At 38.3% G+C, this 26,515-nt stretch overlaps 1 protein-coding gene across 3 annotated transcripts in view; it reads left to right on the forward strand.

The window, feature by feature from the left end:
• LOC127431825 (TLC domain-containing protein 4-B-like) overlaps positions 1 to 26,515 on the forward strand; it is a 33,997-nt gene that overhangs the window by 983 nt on the left and 6,499 nt on the right. Inside the window, exons 1-5 of one of the 3 annotated variants that reach the window (XM_051682405.1) lie at positions 10,345 to 10,519; positions 12,877 to 13,046; positions 15,713 to 15,802; positions 16,611 to 16,669; positions 18,891 to 18,985. In XM_051682405.1, the coding sequence (XP_051538365.1) occupies positions 12,892 to 13,046; positions 15,713 to 15,802; positions 16,611 to 16,669; positions 18,891 to 18,985 (399 nt within the window). In that variant the 5' untranslated portion in view covers positions 10,345 to 10,519; positions 12,877 to 12,891. Of the gene's footprint in view, positions 1 to 10,344; positions 10,520 to 12,876; positions 13,047 to 15,712; positions 15,803 to 16,610; positions 16,670 to 18,890; positions 18,986 to 26,515 lie in introns of those variants that run through there. The other 2 variants (XM_051682404.1, XM_051682407.1) reach the window with 2 other exon arrangements.

Consider the following 26,515-nt stretch of genomic DNA (forward strand, 5'->3'; position numbering starts at 1 on the left):
TTTTTTAACCACTCCACAGATTTAATATTAGTAAACTATAGTTTTGGCAAGTCATTTAGGACATCTACTTTGTGCATGACATGAGTAATTTTTCCAACAATTGTTTACAGACTGATTGTTTCACTTTTAATTGACTATATCACAATTCCAGTGGGTCAGAAGTTTACATACACTAAGTTAATTGTGCCTTTAAAGAGCTTGTAAAATTCCAGAAAATTATGTCAAGCCTTTAGACAATTAGCAAATTAGCTTCTGGTAGGAGGTGTACTGAATTGGAGGTGTACCTGTGGATGTATTTTAAGGCCTACCTTCAAACTCAGTGCCTTTTTGCTTGACAAAAAAAATTGTGGACCTCCACAAGTCTGGTTCATCCTTGGGAGCAATTTCCAAATGCCTGAAGGGACCACGTTCATCTCTATAAACACCATGGGACCACGCAGCCATCATACCTGTCAGGAAGGCGACACATTCTGTCTCCTAAAGATGAACGTAGTATGGTGCAAAAAGTGCAAATCAATCACAGAACAACAGCAAAGGAGGTGAAAATGCTAGAGGAAACAAGTATATAAGTATCTATATCCACAGTAAAACGAGTCCTATATCGACATAACCTGAAAGGCTGCTCAGCAAGGAAGAAGCCACTGCTCCAAAACCACCATACAAAATCCAGACTACAGTTTGAAAGTGCACATGGGGACAAAGATCTTACTTTTTTGGAGAAATGACCTCTGGTCTGATGAAACAAAAATGGAACTTTTTGGCCATATTGACCATCGTTATGTTTGGAGGAAAAAGGGTGAGGCTTGCAAGCCAAAGAACACCATCCCAACCGTGAAGCGTGGGGGTGCTTTTCTGCAGGAGGGACTGGTGCACTTCACAAAATAGATGGCATCATGAGGAAGGAAAATTATGTGGATATATTGAAGCAACATCTCAAGACATCAGCCATGATGTTAAAGCTCGGTCGCAAATGGGTCTTCCAAATAGACAATGACCCCATCAAGAGCACCTCCAAAGTTGTGGCAAAATGGCTTAAGGACAACAAAGTCAAGGTATTGGAGTGGCCATCACAAAGCCCTGACCTCAATCCGATGGAAAATTTGTGGGCAGAACTGAAAAAGTGTGTGCGAGCAAGGAAGACTGCAAACCTGACTCGGTTACACCAGTTCTGTCTGGAGGAATGGACCAAAATTCCAGCAACTTATTGTGAGCAGCTTGTGGAAGGCTACCCAAAACATTTGACACAAGTTAAACAATATAAAAGCAATGCTACCAAATACTAACAAAGTGTATGTAAACTTCGGTTCTGATACTGGTAATGTGATGAAAGAAATAAAAGCTGAAATAAATCATTCTCTGTACTATTATTCTGACATTTCACATTTTTAAAATAGTGATCCTAACTGACCTAAGACAGGGAATGTTTTCTACAATTAAATGTCAGGAATTGTGAAAAATGTATTTGGCTAAGGTGTATGTAACTTCTGACTTCGACTGTATTTATGTACATATATGTGTGTGTGTGTGTGTGTGTGTGTGTGTGTGTGTATGTGTGTGTATATATATATATATATATATATATATATATATATATATATACACACACACACTTTATTTAAATACATTTTTAAATTATGTATTAAAATTATTAATTCTTAAAATGTTATCATTATCATATTTTATCAACTTTGTACACAAAACATTTCGACATGACTGAGAACAATTGTAGAAAATCACATATTCATTCAGCCCCTCCGAGTAATTTAGTAAGTTCATACACTGAAGGATTCATCAAACTGATTCAAATCAAGAACTCGTGAGCTGGTGAATCACTGTTTTAAAAGTACCAGCTCATAAGAGTCATTTAGTCATGAATTGGACTAAACCAGTCACCATGTTTGTTGTTGAGGACAGCCAGTGAACACAACACAATAGAAAGGCGCTCTGTGTTAGTTCACGGTGCATGCTTTTTTATGTCACCACATTCAATTCAGACTGCAATCTCATAACTTGGGTAAAATATGATTTCTTTAGTGACGCTGGTAGTTCAGCGGTGGAGCCAAGGAAAATTGGAGCAGGAAAATAGAAAGATGCTGCTTTCATAGCTAACACTAGGGTAAAAAGATAATTTTTTTTGGGCTGTGAATGCCCAATTTCACCAGCCACTTTGATTTTTTTTTTTTTTTTTTTTACCAGCTACTTTGGTTATTCATAAAGGTATATAAAACACCACTTCTGAAGCTGTTGTGAATTATGATGATGCATGACAATTCATTACTGTTGCTTCATGTCACTTGCTTTGTATGGTTATGAATTAAGCAATGTTGCATTCACAGTGCGTGTAAATGCGAACTGCTCCGTTGAAATCAAGCGAACTAAATTTAGAGCACCTCTTGAGCTGGTGAAATCATTTGCAGCGTTCTTATGGAAGACACTGTTCTTGCAGTTGCAAACTATTTTCAGATGACTGAAACAGCAGAAACAGTGAGCACTCTGCATGCGTGTGTTCCATGAGAAGCGTTGCACTTTTGGGTGGCAGAGTGCCTCTGAATACACAGCAAATCAACGGCTTTATTCTTTCATCTGTTCTTCAAAATATAATCAAGTGTGTTTCTTCAAACGCACGTCTTTGTTGTCTGACAGCATTTCTTGCCACATTTGGCGGGTTGGTGGGTGCTGATTTTACTCTGAACAAAAGGAAAAACACGGAATTTACTAATTTTATTAACCAGAGGTTACGTCACACATACACACACAATTAGTTGAAGGGGATCAAGCAATAATATTTACAAGAAAAAGAGAGAACCACTCGCTCTTTGGCTGGAACTTTAGCCTCAATAAACCATCTGAAACCGAACATAAACACCAAGGAACTGAAAATTGCTTAAAATTAATAATAGTTCAATGGGACAGAAACAATGCAACAGTTATTACATCTAATATGAAATATGCTAATTATAGAAGAGGTGTGTTCAAGTAAATGGTTTGTGTAAATTGCATTTTTTATGTATTTTTAATTTAACAGATCTGGACAAAAATGAACATCACTTCATTGACACTTAAGACACATGGCCATAATATGCACCTGTTACCCGCTGTTATTGTATTTTATGATGAATTTTGTGAAAATAATCCACGTTATGATCAAGAAAAGTTGTTTTTCTAGATCTTTCGCTCACTGTCACAGACACGCATAACCGAACTAGTAAAGGAAATTTAGGCTGTTTCTATGAAGCATGCTTAAAGAGTGGTGTAAAAATGTTGTTCTACACACAAGCGCGTTTTATGGGCGAAACCCTGAACATTGTTTGAGTTAAAAACATGTAAATGTTGTAACTGTACACTTTTCATATCACTTTTCATATTGTTCTCTTTTTAATTTCTGAAAGTGCGCTAAAATTTTGAAAACTTGCATTGCCTTCAGTGGCATAACTTTCATGTGAACACTATGAAGGACAAATCAAACCATCGCTAAACTCCAACATACCTGCCAGTGTTTTCAGAAAACAGGCATCTTTTCGCAGTAGAGAGAGAGCTCACACGCTCAAGGTTGCCAGATTGCGTGACTAAAGCGTCACCGTGGCAGAATATATCCAAACTGTACGAGTGTCAAGATCTGATTTGGGGATTTTTGCCATAGAAATCTGGCAACCTTACCGGCAAATCTGCATTTATTTAAAGTCTGTTATTTATCAACTGTAGAAAATTTAATATTTTACTTGCATGATTAGTTCTAAGTAATTCATGACAAAATTAATCTAAAGGGGATGGTAAGAGGGGATTGCGGTTTTACAAAGGGGATGCTTTTTGGTATTACTTGCGATAAGGGGGGTGCCATCCCCTCGCACCCCCCCTCAACTCGAGCCCTGATTATAAATAATAGTGCTTTACATATCAGAAAATAAAATCAAAGAAAGTGACTCCATTAAGTAAAAACACTACTGGAATGAAACAGCTTCTCTCACCTAAATCTTGCTGTTACATATTTATTCATAAAGAAAAACAGGTTTAAAGGTTGTTGAAACTGCAATAAGGGTGACATTTGTGAAAACCCAATAGGCTATACATTTCATGCATGTGTCATACATTTTATTTACAAAGTTAAATTCTAAATGGCAAGTAATCGATTACTCGTTTTTTTTTTTTTTTTTTTGTGTACTCTACTACAAAATTACTCAATGCCCACCCCTTACTTATTATGTTAGGCCGTTATTCAAATCACTAATGCATGCCAAAAATGCAGGTTTGTCAATCTTCAGGCCCATCACCCACATAACAAACTTGAAAAGCTGGACCAGCCAAAATGTAAAAAAGAAATTTGACATTTCTGTCACTGATAGTTTTCACTGTTGGTTGGTTGTTTCTGGAACTGCGTATTCAAGGAATATGGTTGTAAAATAGAGACACACATGCACGTGTTTGGTCTGTGAGAAGAACTTGTGTTCCTGTATGCTATGTCACAGCTGTGGCCATACATTGCTACGTGACCTTTTTGGAGGTCTGCCCTTCTTAACCAGCATGAGAAACCCCGTGCTCTGAGTGGGTGTAGTATGTATGCATATGTAGCCTATTGCTACATAAAGAACATCTATTTTTAGTGATGCCATGTTTTTTACTCCGATCACCCCATGAGGAGATGTACTGATGTCACGTTTAGCTAACACTGTTTGACTATGTTCTGAAATCACGCCAACTCTGTGGAAAGTAAACTTGTTTGTTTCATTTGTTTATAATGTGTTATGTGATTTCCCATAAAGACCCCATGAAGTTACTTTTGGTCCTAATCTATGAGCTTTGAAGCCATCTATACGTGAGTGTACTCCTAAAAGGTGACAAATAATGACATTTTAGCAGATATACATATTTCAAGCTTGGTGTTCTTCTTGAAAACGAGCCAAAATAATGATGACACATCTTGCGCTTAGTATCCAGTTTTTCCCACAGGAGTTTGTGAGACTGGTGGATGGACCTCAGACCCTGCTGGGGTGGGGTCCGGGGGCATACTCCCCTGTGAGAAAATTGTATACATTTTAAAGTTAAATGCATCAATCTGGTGCATGTTGAGAGCAAAATTAAGAGGCTAGATCTATGAAAAACATTGTACTTTTGTAAACAATTTTGTGCTCTAGTAGTAATTTAATCAAACACATTGTTTGTATAGATATGAATGGTGATGACATGGCAAAAAAGTCACACCCACAAAGCATAAACGAGACAGAGTTTAATGCAGTTCACAAATGGTCAAAACACAAATTCGACTAGAGCATACATTTGAGCCAGTGCTCGACATTAAGCATTGTCATGTGCTTGTCCTCTGGACAAGTAAATTGGTCATTCATTTGTCTGAGTAAAAAAGTTACTTGTCTGTGAGGAAAAAAGGACATTTAAGTTACATGCTCAAGTAACATGTCAAAGTTTGTTGTATATTTTTCTAAAATTATGACCGATGCCCAACCTAATAGTGTACCTATGCAATCAACTAAATTTTCTGTGACAGAACTGTAAACTGCACTGGGTAGGGGAGGAGGCTATTGTCATATAATAATTATTTTATGTTACGTATGGTAGTCAAATAAAGAAAAGCCTCCATCACCACCAGTAACAACAGGGGTGCTTATAGATTTATGGAATGAGATCTACTTTTTCTGAATCAGAATCAGAATGAGCTTTATTGCCAAGTATGCTTACACATACAAAGAATTTGTCTTGGTGACAGGAGCTTCCAGTACACAACAATACAAAAACAGCAACAAAACTTTTAAACAATAATTAAAATTGAATAAAAATAGATAAAAATTGAAACGAAAAAAGTATATATAGAATAATATATATATGTATACGTAGTGCAAATCTAAATACAAATCGTTATATAAAGTGCAAGGGAATGTAATGGCAGAAGAGGTAGGATGTGTTGGATAATATAAAAATACTAAGCTGTGTATTGCACATTAATTATTGCTCAAAGGGGCAGTTTTAACTGTTCATGAGATGGATAGCCTGGGGGGGGAAAAAACTGTTCCTGTGCCTAACGGTTCTGGTGTTTAGAGCTCTGAAGCGTCGGCCAGAAGGCAACAGTTCAAAAAGGTAGTGGGCTGGGTGAGTGGGGTCCAGAGTGATTTTTCCAGCCTTTTTCCTCACTCTGGAAGTGTATAGTTCTTGAAGGGAGGGCAGGGGGCAACCAATAATCCTCTCAGCAGTCCGAACTGTCCTTTGTAGCCTTCTGATATCCGATTTCGTAGCTGAACCAAACCAGACAGTTATTGAAGTGCAGAGGACAGACTCAATGACTGCTGAGTACAACTGTATCAGCAGCGCCTGTGGCAGGTTGAACTTCCTCAACTGCCGAAGGAAGTACAACCTCTGCTGGGCCTTTTTCACAATGGAGTCAATGTGGGTCTCCCACTTCAGGTCCTGTGAGATGGTAGTGCCCAGGAACCTGAATGACTCCACTGCTGCCACAGTGCTGTTTAGAATGGTGAGGGGGGACAGTGTTGGGGGGTTCCTCCTAAAGTCCACATTGAACTCCAGCGTTTTGAGCGTGTTCAGCTCAAGGTTGTTTTGACTGCACCAGACAGCCAGCTGTTTAACCTCCCTTCTGTATGCAGACTCGTCATCTCGGATGAGGCCGATGACAGTGGTGTTGTCTGTAAACTTCAGGAGCTTGACAGAGGGGTCCTTGGTGATGCAGTCGTTGGTGTAGAGGGAGAAGAGTAGTGGGGAGAGCACACATTCCTGGGCGGCACCAGTGCTGATTGTACATGTACTGGAAGTGAATTTCCCCTGTCTCACAAGCTCCTGCCTGTCTGTCAGAAAGCTGGTAATCCACTGACAGATAGACGTGGGAACAGAGAGTTGGTGTAATTTAGTCCGGAGAATAGCTGGGATTATGGTGTTGAAAGCCGAACTGAAGTCCACAAAAAGGATCCTTGCATATGTCCCTGGTCTGTCCAGATGTTGCAGGATATGATGCAATCCCATGTTGACTGCAAAACCACAACAAATAATAACACTAATATGTAATTATGGAATAATGGTTTCAAGTTCTTAAGCAATTATTCAAGACTAGTAAACAGTAAGTAATAAAATACCAATAAAAAACAGCAATGAATAGAAATAGATTAAAAATAATAGAACAAAAAGTACAAATGAAGAAAATTCAGTGCTTTTTAAAAAAAACTGCATTAAGTTTTTAACAGCAGTAGTCTATCAAGTATTCAAAGAAACATTCAGAATGAAATGCAACATAAAACTACTACTGGTCTTTACTGTATGACTATAATACATTAATACTTTTTAAAGCTACTAAAGTTACTCAGTCAAGAGCAGCGCGAGTGTTTTCTTGTTATGGTTGTTTGATTATAATAACACGACAGCAGCAGGTCTACTAGCTTACATTTATACTTACCGCTGTTTACGTTCACATTAGTCATCACTCTGTGTTTACGTGAATACCTCGCCAAGACGGGAATTTTGGCGGAATTTTGACATGTATTTTACTATTCAGGTGCACATTAGCGTGAGCATTTTCGGAACATGCGCATGTTTAGCACACACACATACGCCACCTGTCAATCAAACAGGGCGCAGCTGTTACTAGATCGCTAGTGAATTATAAAATTACGTGCTCTTGATTACTTTCAACAGCAGAATAATATATGAACATTCTAATAAGTGACACAGGCCTAGGCTATCACAAATATAGCTGGTTATTTTTTTGTTATTGATGTTTTAATCAGTCTGCTTGTCTGGTCGGGCAAGTAAAATTCTCTTTCACTTGCCTCTTCAAAAATCCACTTGTCCCAGACCAGCGTTAATGTCGAGCCCTGTGAGCCATCAAAAAAATGAAGCAAAAGTGGTTATCTGTGTTGAACTTGCTCCTCAGGTGCTGAAAATAGTTACGCTGTTAGAGCCACCGGTAATAACGTTAACGTTAGATAATTGGTTCCAGTGCATGTGTGTGTGAGCATGCGCACGTACGGGTGGGGGCTGACTGACTGGGAGTCAGATGCTTTGCCAAAGCAATGGCGCAAAACACAATGTTAGAGATCTTTTATGTTTTGATGAGAAGTGTAAAAATATTTTCGGTTGAAACTGTATGAAACTGTGGTGGGACAAATTAGACTGGGCTGCCACAGTCTAGGTAATTAATGGGAAACACTGGGCGTATCCCAATTTTTGTCCAATAAAATACTCTCTGGAATGAGAATGTCCCCTCCCCCCAATGCAATGGCTTGTAATTATGGCTGTGATGTAAACTAAAGATTATTGGTTAATAAAAATGAGACCTTTGGTATGTCCTGCTGCATATTCCCATTTCAATAAGAAATGTATAAACACAGGAAGACCTTTTAAGAGTATTGGAATATCCTTGTTTGGGGAGGTGGAATTGGAGACTATTTGATGTTGTGGCAATAAAGAGCATTTTAAGCAGTGTTTCCCCTATATGCATTTTGCAGTGGTGCTGAATTATGAGCGCCGCTGTTGTGATTTCACATGTGTGGCGATGAGGAGGGCGTGGCCAGCACGGCCACTAACCTTGTGAGGGTGCACGCCTGGTGCTGAGTTGCCCCAATCAGCGGGAGAGAGAGTTGAGGAGGAGCCGGGGAGACTAGAGAGAGAGAGAGACACACACACACACACGCGGCAGTGTTATTGTGTGCGACTGAAAAGTGCAACAATAATTGTCTATGTGTACTGTTCAACCCGGTCCCAGCTTCCTCCTTCCCACACAACAATGAAACTTGTCCCGTTGGTGCCGAAACCCGGGAAGGAGGAAGGATGCACTGTCATGTAGTCCTCGCCGCTGCCTTCTGCCAGGAGGCGGAGGAGCCTGCTGCCGTCTGCCGGGAGGAAGTGCTGCTGGCTGAGGACCATGTGACGCCATGTTCAGAGAGTTTATTTTTTTCCTCTCTCTCTCGGCTCGGAACGGCTGAAGAGGCAACTCTTCCCCTCCAGGAAGAGGGGGGAGGGAGTAGGTCAGGCCGGTTGGTTCCCCGGCCTGAATCAGGCACTAGGGGTATGTGACAACGAGAAGGGTGTGGCCGGGCCGTGAGGGTGCACTCCTGGCACTGAGTTGTCCCAATCAGCAGGAGAGAGAGATGAGGAAGAGCCGGAGATGAGAGAGAGAGAGAGAGAGAGAGAGAGAGAGAGAGAGACACACATGTGGCAGTGTGTGTGTCTATGTGTCAGCATGAAGCAGTGTGTTACTGTGTGCGACTGAAAAGTGCAACAAAAAACTGGTTGTTCTGTTCAACCCGGTCCCAGCTTTCTCCTTCCCACAGAAGAACAAACCTTGTTAAAATATGGTTAATTTAATATTCTTGACGCAACATAAGGCTTGCCAGCCCTAGTCAGCTGTGCGCTTTCTACACTGCGAAAGGACCCCACCACACACAAATACACGCACTTACAGTGACGTCACCTCATAACAACACATGTCAAACTCTCCTCATTTCAAGTGGCCTGCAAGCTCATTTCTGAAAAATAGGATGGCAGGGTATCGCAATGTTTCACTGAACAATCAGTTAGCGCTTTCATTATAAAATATTAGTGAACCTTCCCCTGTCATCTGTATGTTTTGGAGCGCATTTTGCTCGCTTCAAAAGCGGAATGAAACAGCACTACACGGGTCAATTATCAACACGGCTTAATCATAGCAGCATGAGGGCAGAGCAGGTGCGGTTATTTGCGGACTGGTCTCAACCGAACAACAGGCTACTTTAAATGCGCCTGTGAACCAGTGAGATGGGCAGTGGGGATCGTGAAACCTGTTTGAATAAGGTACAATATTGTCTGTTGTAAAACTTGTCTCGGAATGCTTTATCGACATTTGTCATGATTTAGTTGATTACGTTAGCTGATAATCTTGAATAGTTATTCGAATAATTTTACAGCCCTAAGACTGTAAATTAAACTAAACTTTTAGGAGTACACATTAGCATATACAGGGTGGCCAAAAATAAATAAATAAGAAAAAACCGGGGCTAAATATGTGATTGCTCCTATCTAAAAAGTGCAGAAAGGCTTTGCATGATTTTTGGCATACTTCTACGACTTTAAAAAAAAAAATGATGTCACAGTCATTGTGAGCAACGACTTGCTACAAATAATAATAATTTTTTAAAAAACGGGGCCACATGGCGAAAGAGAAGCACCTAAGTTTGCTGCCATTGAAAACTTAAATGATTTACTTATTTATTTGTAGCAAGATGTTGCTCACAATGACATCACAGTGATGTCATTTTCTTGTTTACAAGAAGTCATTGAAATATGCCAAAAACCGTGCAAACGCCTTTCTGCATTTTCAAGATATGAGTAATCAAACATAGTGGCCCTGTTTATTTGGGGGGCCACACTGTAGATGACCTCAAAGCTAATAGACCCACAAAGCTACAATTTTTATATCATGGGGTCTTTAACTATTGGTTTAATTTGTATCATTCTGTACTTTCTATATCGTCTGTGCAAAGGCGCATGTTCTCTGTTTTTTCTCTTGTGTTTTGAAAACTTCTAGTCTCAGGTAAGAAGACAACCCTTGTTTTCCATTAGCTAATATGGGCCAAAGGTCACAAAACGTAGATCTGTGGGTAGTGCTGTCAGTACAGAGCAGGCAGATGCCCCATGGAATATGGGTGGCATTTTTATTCTCAGAGGTAGTTTAGACTGGAAAGGAAATCAAGGGGAAAGAAAGGGGAATTGATAACAAACTCTGGTTTCCCACACTGCATTTGAGAAGGAATTTCATGCGGTCTTTCAGTGCAAATATGGCCTAGCCTCAGATTTAGCCCAGTTGACCATGAGAATATTAACCTAATGGCATGTTCTCTAATAGACAACCATATATGGTGGGAAGTAAGAACAGCTTGAAGGAAGTTAAAAAAGCTGAGGTGCACTTAAATGCAGGACTCAGAATAGCATGAACAAGATTTGCATTTTTTGTCTTGATGGCTTGGCTTCTGCTCTCTTGATTTGTCTCAGTGGGAAACACGCCAATATTTTGCCCAAAGTTTTATCATTATGGATCATTGCTTTCTAATTAAGTGGTTTTAAAAGGGACAGACTTGTTGATCTGGTACAGAATGAGACAGACATCAAGAGGAACTGTTAAAACTGTAGCCCTTTTATTCTCAGACTTAAGATTTCACTTTCAGAACAACATTGGCATTTAGATTCAAGCCCAATATTATGTGGACATACAGAACTACCATAAAGGATTATGATTTATGATAAAATAAAAGCCCTTCCAATGCTATAATAAGTAACATGTTTTACAATAGAACTGTGTAACGTGTCTCAGATTTTGGATAGTCTTGAACGGTAAACAAGCTCTTGCATTATGCCTCAGCAAATAATGTCAGTTAGACATTTGAAAGATGCCAGGGTCATACAGTATGTTGTGTCACGTATCTGTGCACAAAACCTGTGTGCGAATGTTTTCATGCAGAAATCATGATTCATCAGTAAGTTTGCTTATTTCTTTGTTTTTTTTTTTAAATTTAAGGTTAAAATTTAAATCCAACTCAAACCACATTTAAGGATACGTTTAGAACTGTACAAGTGAGGTGGTGTGGAAAGCCCTTTATATAGAGATGATTTGGGCGTGAATCATGCTAATTACTAACTGAGGGAACACGCCCCCTCATTTAGAATAATCCAGATCAACATTTTAGACCAACATTAGAACATGAACAACACATTTATGTGCGTAACTAGTGTACATTTTTAGTTTATTTTATTCTTTTTAACAATTTTCCTTTTAAATTTAGTCTTATTTTTTATTTTATATAAATTTATTCAGATAAAATGGCATATATTAGTCAACAAATATAACATTATGTTTGATGACGAAAATGTGTACAATGAAAAAAAACGTGCGTCAAACTGCAAAAGACCAAACTTTAAAAATGTTTAAATATTTTGTAAAATGTATAAACATTTATTTATTGAATAAATTATCAAATATATAAAAGATAAACAAAATTCAACATAATTATTGTGGTGACATCCTTTTTGTGTCGTCTTTATTAGCTAACGAAGACGAGATGAAAAAGACAGTTAAGTGTTGTGACATTTAAATGTTTTTTTACAATTTTGTCAATACTTATGTCATATTCATTTTAATCCATTTTATTTAATTAAAATTACATATATTAGTCAATGAAAATAACATTATGGTTGATGACGAAAATGTGCAAAATGACAAAAACGTGTGTCAAACTGTAACAGACCAAACTTAATTTTTTTTTAATATTTTGTAAAATTTATAAACATTTATTTATTGAATCAAGTGTCATCTATATAAAAAAATAAACAAAATTCAACATGTAATTATCATCACGATGCATCCTTTTTGTCATCCTTATTAGCTAACAAAGATGAGATGATAAAGATAATTAAGTGTTGTGACATGTCCTTTTAAATTTTGTCAATAGTTCACGTCATATTCACTAATTTTAATAAATGTAATTCGAATTAAAATGGCATATGTCAATGGTCAATGTAAATAACATTATCATTCATTATCATGACAAAAATGTGCATCATGACAAAAACAAGTGTCAAACTGTAATAGACCAAAGTTTAAAAAATTTCAAATATTTAATGTGAATGAAACCCGGTGAACTTCTGTTCCCACAGTCAGTATTCTCTTTAAGAGTCCAAGATAAATAAATGGGCTTTACAAACACCTCATTTGTTTTTTACCTGTTATCACCGAGTTATACCAGCTGGCAGGTCTGTTAAACATTTACTTTGCTTTTCTACTGTAAGTGTTAGTTTCCATTCGGGTAATGTTCACTGTGTGTTCTCAACAGCACGTTGATGTTCATGGCCTCATTTAAAGCGTCTTCATTAACTGTTGTGGTGTTTCTCTTGCAGTGGGGTCGGGTGGCCATGGACCCCTTCAGCCATCTGATTCTGCTCATCTCTGTGGTGAGTTTCTGTACCTTCCAGTGGCTCTTTCACACCGTCAGCCCCTGGGCATCATCCAGAATCAGCCCTGGCTTCCTCAAACTCACCCACAAACAGAAGATCGAGTGGAACTCAAGGTACACAAGTTTATGGTCTATCTCCAACACTGAGAATGTTTGCACAGCACTTGTGTCATTTGTTAATTCATTTATTTGACCCTTTTTTGTTACAACCCTAGTTCCGAAAAAGTTGGGACAGTACGACAAATGCTAATAAAAACAAAAAAAGGAGTGATTTTTAAATTATATTCACCCTTTGCTATATTGAAAGCACCCCAACTACACATAATATGATGTTTTACCTTGTGAATTGTATTGTTTTTTTGAAAATGTACAGTAATTTCAAATCAGATGATTGCAGCACGCTCCAAAAAAGTTGAGACGGGCAATTTAAGACTAATATCAATTTAACGAGTTGAAATAAGGAGATGTGAAACAGGAGATGTTAAACAGGTGAGGCAATTGTGCCATAGTACTGTATACTGTATAAGGAGCCTCCAAAAACAGCATAGGCCTTCAAGAGCAAGGATTGTTCAAGACTTGTCAATTTGCCAGCAGATGCTTCAGCAAATAATCCAGCACTTTGAGAACAATATTCCCCAAAGACAAATTGGAAGGATTTTGGGCATTTCTCCCTCTACAGTGCACAGTATTAAAAGATTCAAGGAATCTGGTATAATCTCGGTACGTAAAGGGCAAGACGAAAACCACTTCTGAATGCGCGTGATCTCTGATCCCTCAGACGTCACTGACTTAAACATCATCCGTCTGTAATGGATATCATGAACATGGCCTTGGGATAACTTTAGTAAACCTCTTAGTTAACACCACCCTCCGCTGCATCCACAGATGCAAGTTAAGACTTTACTATGCAAAGCAGAAGCCCTACATCAACACTGTCCATAAGCACTGCCGACTTTTCTGGGCTCGGCCTCATCTAAGATGCAAAGTAGAACAGTGGAACTGTGCTTTTTGGTCCGAAGAGTCCACATTTCAATACGTTTTTGAAAAACACAGCCGTCGTGTTATCCGGGCCAAAGAGGAAAAGGACCATCCAAGCTGTTATTAGCGTCAGGTCCAAAAGCCAGTGTCTGTATGGGCCAGGGGTTTTGGAGCAACATATACTGCCATCCAGCACCGTCTTTTCCAGGGACATTCCTGCATTTTCCAGCAGGACAACTTCAAACCACATACAAGCAGAGAGTGTGGGTGCTAGATTAGCCTGCCTGCAGTCCTGACCTGTCTCCAATTGAGAACGTGTGGTGCATTATGAAGTGCACAATATGGCAATGAAGACCCCATACAATTGTGCAGCTGAAGACCTGCATAATGAATGAATGTGGGGAAAATTCCACTTTCTAAACTTGAAAAACTTGTGTCTTCAGTGCCTAAATACTTAATAAGTGTTATTAGAAGAAATGGTGATGTTTCACAGTGGTAAACATTCGACTATCCCAACTGTTTTGGAGTGTGTTGCAATCATCTGATTTGAAATTACTGTACATTAAAAAAAAATAATAATAATAATTCACAAGGTAAAACATCATATAATGTGTAGTTGTGGTACTTTCAATATAGCAAAGGGTGAATATAATTTACAAATCACAGAAGTTTTGTTTTTATTAGCCATTTTCATACTGTCCCAACTTTTTTGGAATTGGGGTTGTACTTACCTTCTAATAAAACTGATAGTTCACCCAGATATGAAAACTTTGTGAAGAGATCGCCCTTTGTTTTTCACAGAAGTCAGTCAGTCAAATGAGTTTGGAACAACATGAGGGTGATTTATATTATGACAAAATATTCCTTTTTGGGTGACAGGACTAACTGAGTCCTAATGCTTTTTTATAAAAGTGACCTTAACCAATAAAAAAGCCTGTAGTAACAATGATTGTCATAAAAAAGAAGTATGCAAGAAAGATTAAAAATCCTGTTTAATAGCCGGTCAGTTTTATAACATTCATATCTTTTGTGTTTTTGTTTTACAAGAACTAACATGGTCTTTGACACAGCTCTTTGTGCAGTTACAATTATGAATCATATCAAACTGTAATAACCGTTTTTAACAGTCAGAATGTTGAATATAGTTTGTGGTCTCGCAGTGGCATTTGTTATTTCTTATCAGGAGTGAGCAGGCAGGGAACCGCAAAATACCCAGATTACACTGTGGAGAGCAGGTTGTTGGCTGTCAATTAGAATCACTCACATCTGTATATGCAGGAAAGAAACTTCAGGGGTATTTTCTAAAAATGAATTGTGCCTGTTGATCGTGTGGTTTATTTACATGCACCAATTCCAATTCACTAAATTAATTATGCAAATTAGGTAATGGCACAAACATGCCCAAAATAATAGTGCTGATGCAATTTGTACAGAGTAATTCCCCATAGCACATGGTTAAACTTGATTGGGAGTGGTTCATGAATAAGAAGGTAGGTATTTGCACTGCAGTGCTGTGTTCAAAAGTGGTGCAACTGTTTAGTGAATTCACCCCTTAGAAAGAAAGCAAGAGAGGGCGAGAGAAAGCTGCCTGGGGATAGTACGTTCATTTTCAGTGGGCTGGCAAGAGTACAGTCAGCTGGTGAAGATCTTTAGATGTGACGCCCACAGTGCTTGGTTGATTGACAGCAGTCAGTTGCTTTGTTTCGATTGTCAAGTTGAAACATTGTTCTATGGTTGAAACAAAGTGTAAACTCTGTTGCCGTGTGTAATGGAGGAAATCTTTTGCTTGCATGTCTCTGCAGGACTGTGTCCACCCTCCACGCCCTGCTGGTCGGCCTTTTCTGCCTCTACATCCTGTTCTTCGATGAGGCCGTCAATCAAGACCCTGTATGGTAAGTGCTCGGGCTTGAAGACTGCCCCGTCACACTGGGAAAGTACAGCTATATTGAAACAAATGAGATGCTTCCAGTAATTCTGTTCTACAGGGTTCCCACGATCATAGAAAACCTCGAAATATCCAGAATTTTTGCATTGTCATGGAAAAAGTAATGGAAATTAAAGGGATCATTCAGACATAAATGAACATTCTGTCAGCATTTATTCACCCCTTTGTTGTTTCAAATCTGCATGACTTTCTTCTGTGGAACGAAAAAGGAGATGTTAGGCAGAATGTTAGCCTTGGTCACCATTCACTTTCATTGCATCTTCCCTTCAGTGAAAGTGAATGATGACTGAGGCTTACATTCTGCCTATTAATATCTCCTTTTGTGTCATACAGATTTGGATCAAGATTTGGAGGGCAATTAAACAATGTCAGAATTATCTTTTTTTGTTGAACTATCCTTTTAATATCTCAGAAGTTATGAAAAAAATCATGGGAATGTCTGTTTTGAATATAATATTTTATATGCTAGATATTGCTCTTGTGAAGGGTAAAACTTGCTCGCAAGCCATAGTGATGGTCCGATTTGTGAGCGAATCATTCTTTCAATGAATTGGTCAAACTGGTTTTCGAATCGTCTGTATGATTCACAAGTGAACCGGTCTAAATTTAATAATAATAAAAAAAATCCTTATAAAGTAATCACAAATGATTGGAACTGTTATTGACCGGTCATGAAAAGTGTGGGAACCCTGCTTCTAATATGATCATGAACTCTGAGTAATTTCAGTGCCTTCTGCTTATCTTTAACACAACAGGGGAGATCCTACTCTGGTGAAGATAAATGTGAGCATTACAACAGGCTACCTCATATCTGGTGAGCGCTTCCAGCAGCTGTTTGGTACCCCTGATTTCGGGTCTTCTGATAGATGCAACATTTTTAATTGGTTACACCAAGCAACATTTATCTGTGCACCCCCAAATCGTGTCTCTGTGGTTGTTTTAGCCTTGTTTCTAAGGATAATGTAAAGCATTGGTTATAACTGGAGTGGTGGTGGCATAGTGGGCTAAAGCACGTAACTGGTTGCTGGTTCAATCCCCACAGCCACTACCATTGTGTCCTTGAGCAAGACACTTAACTCCAGGTTGCTCCAGGGGGATTGTCCCTGTAATAAGTGCACTGTAAGTCACTTTGGATAAAAGCGTTTGCCAAATGCATGTAAATGTAAATAATTGGATGCTGTGATGGGTTTGATGGACGTAGAATACAGAGGTATCTAGAACAACAATATGTGAGAGATATTATAAAAGTAATTAATAGTTAACCCAAAAATCTTCATGTTGTTCAAACCCGTATGACTTTGCTTCCTCTGTGGAACACCGAAGGAATTATCTATTGTTATTATTATCTAAGGAATTATGTTCAGGTTGCTTTTATCTATGTCTAACAAATGTTGATTGTTATGGGGCTGTCAAGCTCAAAAATGACAAGAAAGCAACATAAGTGTTCTATATAACTCATAAGCTATATTTAGAGTGTTCTGTAATCTTTGGCTTTGTGTGGAGAAGACCTGAAAAAGAACTGATTTTCACTGAAAAACGTTCCCACTGTTGTAGCTCTCAAATCTCATTGGTGCTTGTGGACATTTAAAAATTCTGCCTCAAGACGTGATGGTGACGCCAAATTCCATTGGTTCTCCCGTTCCTTCAGAAGAATCACAACGTGACACGTTTGAACATTTTAAATTAAACGCAACCTGGAATATAATTTGAGAATCTTTACAGAATAATTTTAAAATTAGATCTTGGGATAAAACAAGGTTAAAATGGCCACAGAGAACCATTTTTGGTAGTGGATGGATGAACATCACTGGAGCAACATTTACTCGATTGTGTAGGTTGGGCATGTTTTGAACTATCATTTCATTGTTTGTAGACATTTGAAATGGACACTTTTCATACTTCTGGGTTTGGAACGATGTAAAACTCTTTAGCGGTAATGGGGAGACCACAGCACAAAAAAATCAACTTACATTTCCACAACTTTCCAAAAGAGGAAAAAATGTAAGCAGTCAGAAGAGAGAAAAATATAAAATCAACTATCACTCCCTCAGTAGCTGTATTAGAAAACCCATCGCAAGATTTGCAACTAAAAAAAATAAAAACTAAAAACAATATACCAGGCTAATTTAAAAGATATGTTATGAATGTAACATCAATATGAATATAAAAAGTTTGTTAAATTTTAGTCTTGCATGCGACTGCGGCATAGGTCTGGGGTCTATAGTCACTTGAATTGGCCTAGAACTGCCCATTTTGTCAGAAAAAGCCATCTATCTGACATGTAAAGCGACTAATCACAGTCGGTTTTGTCATACAGGGTGTTTAGGGGTGGGGTTATCCGAGATGAATCATACCATAATAAAATACCGGCATGGGGGGAAAAAATTATTTATATAATGGTGTGCGAGTCTCTGCGAGCGATTGCGCAAAATACACGGTAGAAGAGCAGAAATTGTGTAGAGTCTAAGTACAGCACAGAAAACCTCATTATAGAGAATTTCACAGACATAACTATGTAAACAAAGCAGAAAATGCAGCTCTATTCAAGGATATCCACTTTACTTTCTGTTACGTGCCTCAAAGGAAACTGAATATATTTAAAAGATTTGATGTCACTAACCTTGCAAACTTGGGCAAATTCTGTGATTAATTTCATCCTCAAAAGTGCTCATTCTCTCAAGGTGGAACCTTGTGAACACAACTCGGTTTCCAGGCAGAATGATAAAATGTCCTGTGTCCGTGAACTCACGGAAGTTCCATCGAACCAGCCAGTCAGATTTGCGCTGAGTTGATTAAGAAAGCATTTTCCAGTTTTGTGTTGTATAAGCATCAGACGGACTATGCACGGACTGTGGGCGGTCCATGGGCGTGCTGTCTGAGGCTGAGACTATTTATGTTGCTAAATAAGGTAGAAATGCATCATCACAATGACAGTCTGTGAAAAGGGTAAATTGATTTGAATCAGTTTTCTTGTCAAATTTTTATCCATCAAAGTTTTTCTGACTCTCTTCCCCTTTTTTCTGTCTGTTTTTCAGATCTGCTACTTATATTTTACTATTGGAGAGCAATAGGAGACAAGTATTTTGTAGTCCACCACCTGGCAGCATTGTATGCTTACTACTATGTACTGGTGAGTTCCATGTTGTCCCATAACAGAACATGCAGGCAAGATGGGAAAGAGACAATCAAAAGTGAACAGTGGTGGCACTCAGGTGTGCAACTGGTGCTGAGAGCTCTGTGTTCCCCTCAATAACACCTTGTGGCACCGTTACAAGTGTTGAGACCTAACACCGTGCTAAACCACAAACTATGGAGTAGGATGAATAGAATACTGTTAGTGGTCAGAAGCTGAAAGTTAGCTTTGTCCCATATGTCCAAGTCAGCACATTTACAGGCCAGTTTACATGAATGCTTACATTTGTGGGCGTTTTTTCATGTAGTAATCGGGACTTAACAATAAGGATGGCCCAGGGTCATTGGCCGCGTTTCCACTATCGGGCCAGAGCGAGCCAAGGCTGTTAACTGTTCAGCCAGACCAATAACCTTGGACCTCGAGCAGCAAGACCAAAAACGATCTGCATTCCCACCACTGGGCCAAAAGCCCTGCAGCGTTGTCCTAAAACCCACCCTTAATACACCGCCCTGGTGCCAATGTCACACACCATTCCCATTTCACAAGCAAGAGGGAAGATCAAGCTATGGAGATTAGCTAGCCCTCAAAATGAACATGGTGTAGACTTAAGCTGCCATTTGTTTGCTTATTTCGGTCTTTGCTTGTTGGAAAGCGAGACCTGACTCAGCGAAACTTCACCTCAATCCCCAGATGGCCTTCTTTGGCCTAAGGTTAATCGGTGGGCCAAAGGCACTTGGCTGTTGGCCCCGAGGAAGCCCCAAAGAGGCACGATGAAGCCCCGGAGGTGACGGTGGGAACGCGACTGTCCTTGGCGCGCACTAGCACACCCTTATTTGGCCCGATAGTGGAAATGCGGCTATTGTAAGAGAGTTCAGGGCCAGTTGATGGAACTGTCACATTCTTTGATCTTGTAAACGTGTTTTTGTGCCATATAAATATTTGGATATCTTTGATGTATTAAACAATGTTGTCGGGAATTAAATGCTGATTCAAACTAAGGTTATCTAGCCGGCCACCATAAATTAGGTTTTGTCAAAATTGTGAGAATGGCATTAGTAAGAATGGGTTGAAATTTACACATCAATCAGTAATGTTTTGCATTGTATGCCATTGTTTTCCAGCAAAGTTAAATACTTAACATGCGTTATTAACCACTAGGCTACATCAATAAAAGGCCACTGCTGTTCACTCTTGGTTCAGTTGAACCGTTACCATCTAGGTCACCAGGTTCTTTAGCTTATAATGGCTATGATGATGATGATGATGATGATGATGATGGTATTTTTTGCATGGAATGCTCATTGAAGGTTATGCAGAAGTCCATTCTATCCTCTCAACTCTTCCTCTGACCCACTGACCCCCTCAGCGACTGTATTGGTCAGTTCTGGCCACTTTTGGCCCAACTGAACCAGATTGTGTGCATGTGTTGATTCTCGCTGTTCCTGTTGCACTGGTTGAGGGTTTCCTGTGTGCATGCTCTGATACCTTCCCCTGCTTTGAGCTAAACTTTCTCTTAAAGGGTTCGTTCACCCAAAAAGAAAATTATTTCCTCATTTACTCGGCTACATGCCATTCCAAACCTCTATGACTTTTATTTATTTCATGGAACACAAAAAGGCTGTAGTGGTCGCTCTTTTCCATGCAAATACAATGAATGAGGACTGAGGTTTCAGGGGTCAAGAAGGATGCAAAAGCAGACAACTTGTGTGCTATATTCCAATCTGAAGACATACGATAGCTTTGTGTAAAAACAGGCTGTTGCAACCAGATCATTAAGTGAGTCAAACTCGAGAAGCAGATTGAAAAGATCCGACTTAAAACGATACATTTACGAATCGCGCCAGAGAGAGCTAGGAAGAATGTTACAATTTTCAGTGAATGAAAGTGGTCTGTATGACGCATACTCTATATTTAAAATCTTCTGAAGCAGCCCGAAATGTAAGTTGATGTACACTTCTACCCTAGCTGAGAGAAGTGATGTCGGATTCCTAAATAAATCATCTTTTGACTTCTTTCACAAATTGAACTGATCCATTTCCAGAGTTCAGCTCACTGGCTCAATGAAGATAATCTCACTGGAGGTAAAGATAATTGGTGAATAACAACTTAAATTTCAATCTGTTTCTCACACAAAGGTATCGAATGGCTTCAGAAGACTTGGAATATTGGTGTATAAAATACTTTGTTTTAGCTTCATTTCCCATTCAATGCATGGAAAAAAGTCAGCCATGCAGCACAGCCTTCAGAATTTTCTTTTGTGTTTCACAGAAGAAAGTCATATGGGTTTTGAACAACAAGAGGGTGAGTAAATGATGACAGAGTTTCCATTTTTGAGTGAACTATCCCTTTTAACCCTCTCACTCTCTCTTTCACTCCTGCATCTCTCTTCTCATCTGCAGGATGAGTAACAGCGAGAAACCGCTTGTTTGTTGGGCTGTTTCGAGATCTCTCTGTTGAGGGTTCCAATGAGTCCTTGATTCACCCTCACTCACGTTACGGGAAGGTTTTGCTGATTACTCACCATTGCGATTGGCATGGAATATGCATTTTACAATTAACATGGATAAAGAGGACCATATGAATCTAAATTAAGCTACAGCTGACTCAGCATTGACATGGTATGTGGAACAGGTTGATCTGTTCCTCAGCTATATGATAAACAACTACTCCATGGGCCTTATGCTATCCTTTTACTAAAATAATTAGCAGAGAAAACAGTTATATGGACAAATAACTTCTTAGGCATGGGTCATTCTATAAACTGACGTCTTTTCCATTTTCAAAAAGAGGTTTTTAAATTACATTTCTGTAAGATCTTAAACATTCTATCAGATTAATAATGTACTTATGTTAATAAACTGCATTGTGCCATCTCGGAGCTTTAGAATCAGAATGAGCTTGATTGCCAAGTATGCTTACACATACAAGGAATTTGTCTTGGTGACAGGAGCTTCCAGTACACAACAATATAAAACAGCAACAAGTAAAAATAAAAAATTAATATTACATAATAATATTATAGAATACACAATAGACAATATATATATTCAACTGTAGGTTATAACAGAATGGCACAATCATAAAACAAAACATGGCAACAAATAAAAAAAATTAATGACCCCTGTTCAAAAGTCTGCATACCCTTAGTTCTTAATACTGTGTACTGCCCCCTTTAGCATCAATGACAGCGTGCAGTTTTTTGTAATAGTTGTCTATGAGGCCCCAAAATCTCGCAGGTGGTATAGCTGCCCATTCGTCTTGGCAAATTGCCTCCAGGTCATGCAAAGTCTTTGGTCGTCTTGCATAAACCGCACGTTTGAGATCTCCCCAGAGTGGCTTGATGACATTAAGGTCAGGAGACTGTGATGGCCACTCCAGAACCTTCACCTTTTTCTGCTGTAACCACTGGAGGGTCAACTTGGCCTTGTGCTTAGGGTCATTGTCGTGCTGGAAAGCTTTCATGCAGAAGAATGTAAATTGTCTGCCACTATTTTCTGATAACATGCTGCATTCATCTTGTCATCAATTTTCACAAGATTCCCCGTGCCTTTAGAGCTCACACCCCCCACAAAACATCAGTGAGCCACCACCATGCTTCACAGTGGGGATGGTATTCTTTTCACTATAGGCCTTGTTGACCCCTCTCCAAACATAGCGCTTATGGTTGTGACCATAAAGCTCTATTTTGGTCTCGTCACTCCAAATTACAGTGTGCCAGAAGCTGAGGCATATCAAGGTGTTGTCGGGCATATTGTAACCAGGCTTTTTTGTGGCATTGGCGCAGTAAAGGCTTCTTTCTGGCAACTCGACCATGCAGCTCATTTTTGTTCAAGTATCGTCAAATTGTGCTCCTTGAAACAACCACACCGTCTTTTTCCAGAGCAGCCTGTATTTCTCCTGAGGTTACCTGTGGATTTTTCTTTGTATCCCAAACAATTCTTCTGGCAGTTGTGGCTGAAATCTTTCTTGGTCTATCGGACCTTGGCTTGGTATCCAGAGATCCCCGAATTTTCCACTTCTTAATAAGTGATTGAACAGTACTGACTGGCATTTTCAAGGCTTTGGATATCTTTTTATATCCTTTTCCATCTTTATAAAGTTCCATTACCTTGTTACGCAGGTCTTTTGACAGTTCTTTTCTGCTCCCCATGGCTCAGTATCTAGCCTGCTCGGTGCATCCACGTGAGAGCTAACAAACTCATTGACTATTTATACACAGACAGGTGTGGGAAATTAACCTTTAATTGCCATTTAAACCTGTGTGTGTCACCTTGTGTCTGTAACAAGGCCAAACATTCAAGGGTATGTAAACTTTTGATCAGGGCCATTTGGGTGATTTCTGTTATCATTATGATTTAAAAAGGAGCCAAACAACTATATGACGATAAATGGCTTCATATGATCACTATCCTTAAATTAAAGACAGTTTTTTTTGTGCATGATCAGTCATATTTTCAAAATCAATGCCAAAATTTCACAATTTCTGCCAGGGTATGCAAACCTTTGAGCACAACTCATATATATATATATATATATATATATATATATATATATATATATATATACACACAGACACACACATACATACATAGTGCAAGATCTAAAGCTAAATGAATATACTGTATATTAATGTGAGTTGGGATGTAAACTATAAAAAGTAATCAATTGCCTTTCAAGAATCAATTTTCTAATGCACATAATCGTGGCAATGAAGCTGACATTTAAAGATGAACCAAAACAACATAAAATGATTTAGTTGGGCCGTATCTAGAAGGTAACCCTGCAACAACTCTAACTCACCTCATGGGTTAAGTCATTATTAATGTATTGTATGTTAATGAGGCACTTAAAAGGCAACCCTTGTGTAGAATGACCCATATAATGATTTTTGTTGAAGTATTTGTTCTTAGAAAATTAAAGGAATCCTTTTTCTACAAATCAGCAGTACTGAAATACGCCTGATGAATTTGGGGCAGCGACTGATGATGTTAGTGGCTGTATTGTTGCTTACTTATCCCACAAATAACTTGCACTGAATGAATGGAACTTGAGAATCGCCTGGAAACTGAACGTGCATTTTGTTGTCAGGATGTAGACCATACTGTCACTGGTCACTTTAATGACTGCCTAGGTATACATGGAAATGTTCAAAATTACTCTTTTTACAAGATTGTTTATTTTAGCATCGAACTGGAAGTCTCTGTTGGGTCTCACTAATTAATTAAGTCTGTCGTTTTTGAAGAGTCATAAGTGTCATTCGTTGTTATTGTTTACTGTGTTATTTTCGAAATAACATGCTGATTGACGTCTTTGGTCGTACTGTTTTTTTTAGCATTTCAGTCCATTAGCGGCATGTTTTTAGGATTCTGTGTCGTTAAAAACTTGAAAAACGTTTAATTCTAATGTAAGTATTGTAGTAAAATTGTTTTACAGAATCTATGTATGAGTCGGGGGGTGGGGCATGATTAATTGCGCTAATTTGTTTTAGCGCATCACTTTATTAGGTGTTAAATTGACAGCCCTAGTTAAAACAAATGAGTAAACAGGCAATTTATGACAATGGCGTTTTTTTATTTTTGGGTACTTCGAAGACTAAATTCTAATATTCGTCTAATTTCATCAGGTTAAGTAATTTGTAAAAAATTTGAAGTACAATAAACCGCCAACAATTTGTTTTTGTTTAATAATTGTGCTTAATCAACTTTTTGAATAGATTTAGAGCTGACAAATAACCTTTAACGAGCTGTTAGAGGCTGAAAGTTTTTTTTTTTTTTTTTTTTTAATTGATCAAATCTAAATTGTCTGTGTCATGCGATTTGTTCCTCATAGTGCATGTCAAATGAGTCTTAAATGTGGTGTTGCTGCTGCTGTGTCGTTCGTTCCTTTTGCATTTAATCTGCACCTTTTTTTCCAAGAATCTGTCTGTCAGTCTGTTTCTGTCCCCACCTAACATGACTTCTTGAATAACGCAGCCTCACTTCCTTCATGCAAAAACTACCAGTGTAAATTTTAGTCGAGTTAAGAGATAAGGGCCAGACTTGGCTGATCTAGATAGAATCTCTCCTGTCTTGTCTGCTGTCCTGCTGTTACGGAACTCTGAGCAGTTACTGATGCCCAGTTACAGTATGGACTTACCAGTACCTAGGGGTACCAGCATGCATCTGTTAGCCAACCTGATTGTTGATTTTTCTTTTATGGTTTAAAATGGAGTAAGTATGTTAATATGTGTTTTTATTGCATTCCCTAAAGGTAAGTGTGTTATTGAAATGTAAATGTTTGACGAGGAATTGTAGTGTGCACTGCAAAAAGGCATTTTTTTTTTTTTTAAATCTGTACTTTTATGTCTTGAAGTTTTATTTTTCTTACCCCTATTGGCAAATTGTTTTATCTTGTTTTATGCACAAACCTCACAGAATTGTTAGATTTATGCTTAAAATAAGAAAAAAAAAAAAAAAAAAAAAAACTATTTGCCAGTGGGGTAAAAAAAAATACAATAATTCAAAACTTATATTATGCAATTTTGCTGTTTACGTAAATGTATCTTGTTTTATGGTTGTTTAGATATTTATACTTGGAAACAAGACAAAAATACTAATTAAAAAGAAAATGTATCCAGTGTAAACTACTTAATTGAGGCATGGTCATCCTATTGCTGCTTTAAATAGAAATAGTAAGGGCTGGGTATTGATACAGATTTGATTTTGATTCGCATGCTCTCGATTAGATTCCAATTTGATATCAATTCATATGGGTATATTTCAGTTGTAATGTCCATTTTGCTTGCATATGAAATACATTCTCTATCAGCTAATGTTGTTAATTACACGGGACCTTCTAACTAGGTACATTGCGTAAATATACATTTTAAAAATTGTTTATAGATGAACAATACTGTGTGTGTATGTATGTATGTGTATATATATATATATATATATATATACGTTAAATTTTTATTGTTTACATGCATCATTTATACTATTTAAACGTATTTCCATTGATATGTAGAAAAAGTACTACATCAATGTCTCTAAGAATGACAGCAGTGTCTCACTGGAGTGTTAAGTGAACATAACGAGAGAATGTTTTCTTTAGCGCATGAAGTGTGTCTTTGTTGTTTTTAATCAACAACTGGCTGTAAAGGATATTAACCAGAAAGGATATTAAGAGACATTATTCAATGACATTGTTTGATGTTGTCTTTGGACACACATTACACGAAATGAGTCAAACCATACTTCTACTCTCAACACGCAGTGAAAGGATCTCGGTGCTAAACTTCTCTATACTACTCAATCTATGAGTGAAATCTGAAAGTTTACCAGCAGTGCCTATAATCGCAGTCATTTTTAGTTGTATATCGTGAAATGTGGTCGCATATGCGAGTTTTGTACTTTCATTGTAGAGGGTTGCCACAGAGTAAAAGATTGATCTTGAGATTTAAGAATCGATATCGAGATCGTTCAAATGAAGATCGCGATGCATCGGAAAATGTATATCTTTTTTTTTTACCATGTCCTAGGAATGATA

This window comes from Myxocyprinus asiaticus, chromosome 41, assembly GCF_019703515.2.
Source record: "Myxocyprinus asiaticus isolate MX2 ecotype Aquarium Trade chromosome 41, UBuf_Myxa_2, whole genome shotgun sequence".
Lineage (NCBI taxonomy): Eukaryota > Metazoa > Chordata > Actinopteri > Cypriniformes > Catostomidae > Myxocyprinus > Myxocyprinus asiaticus.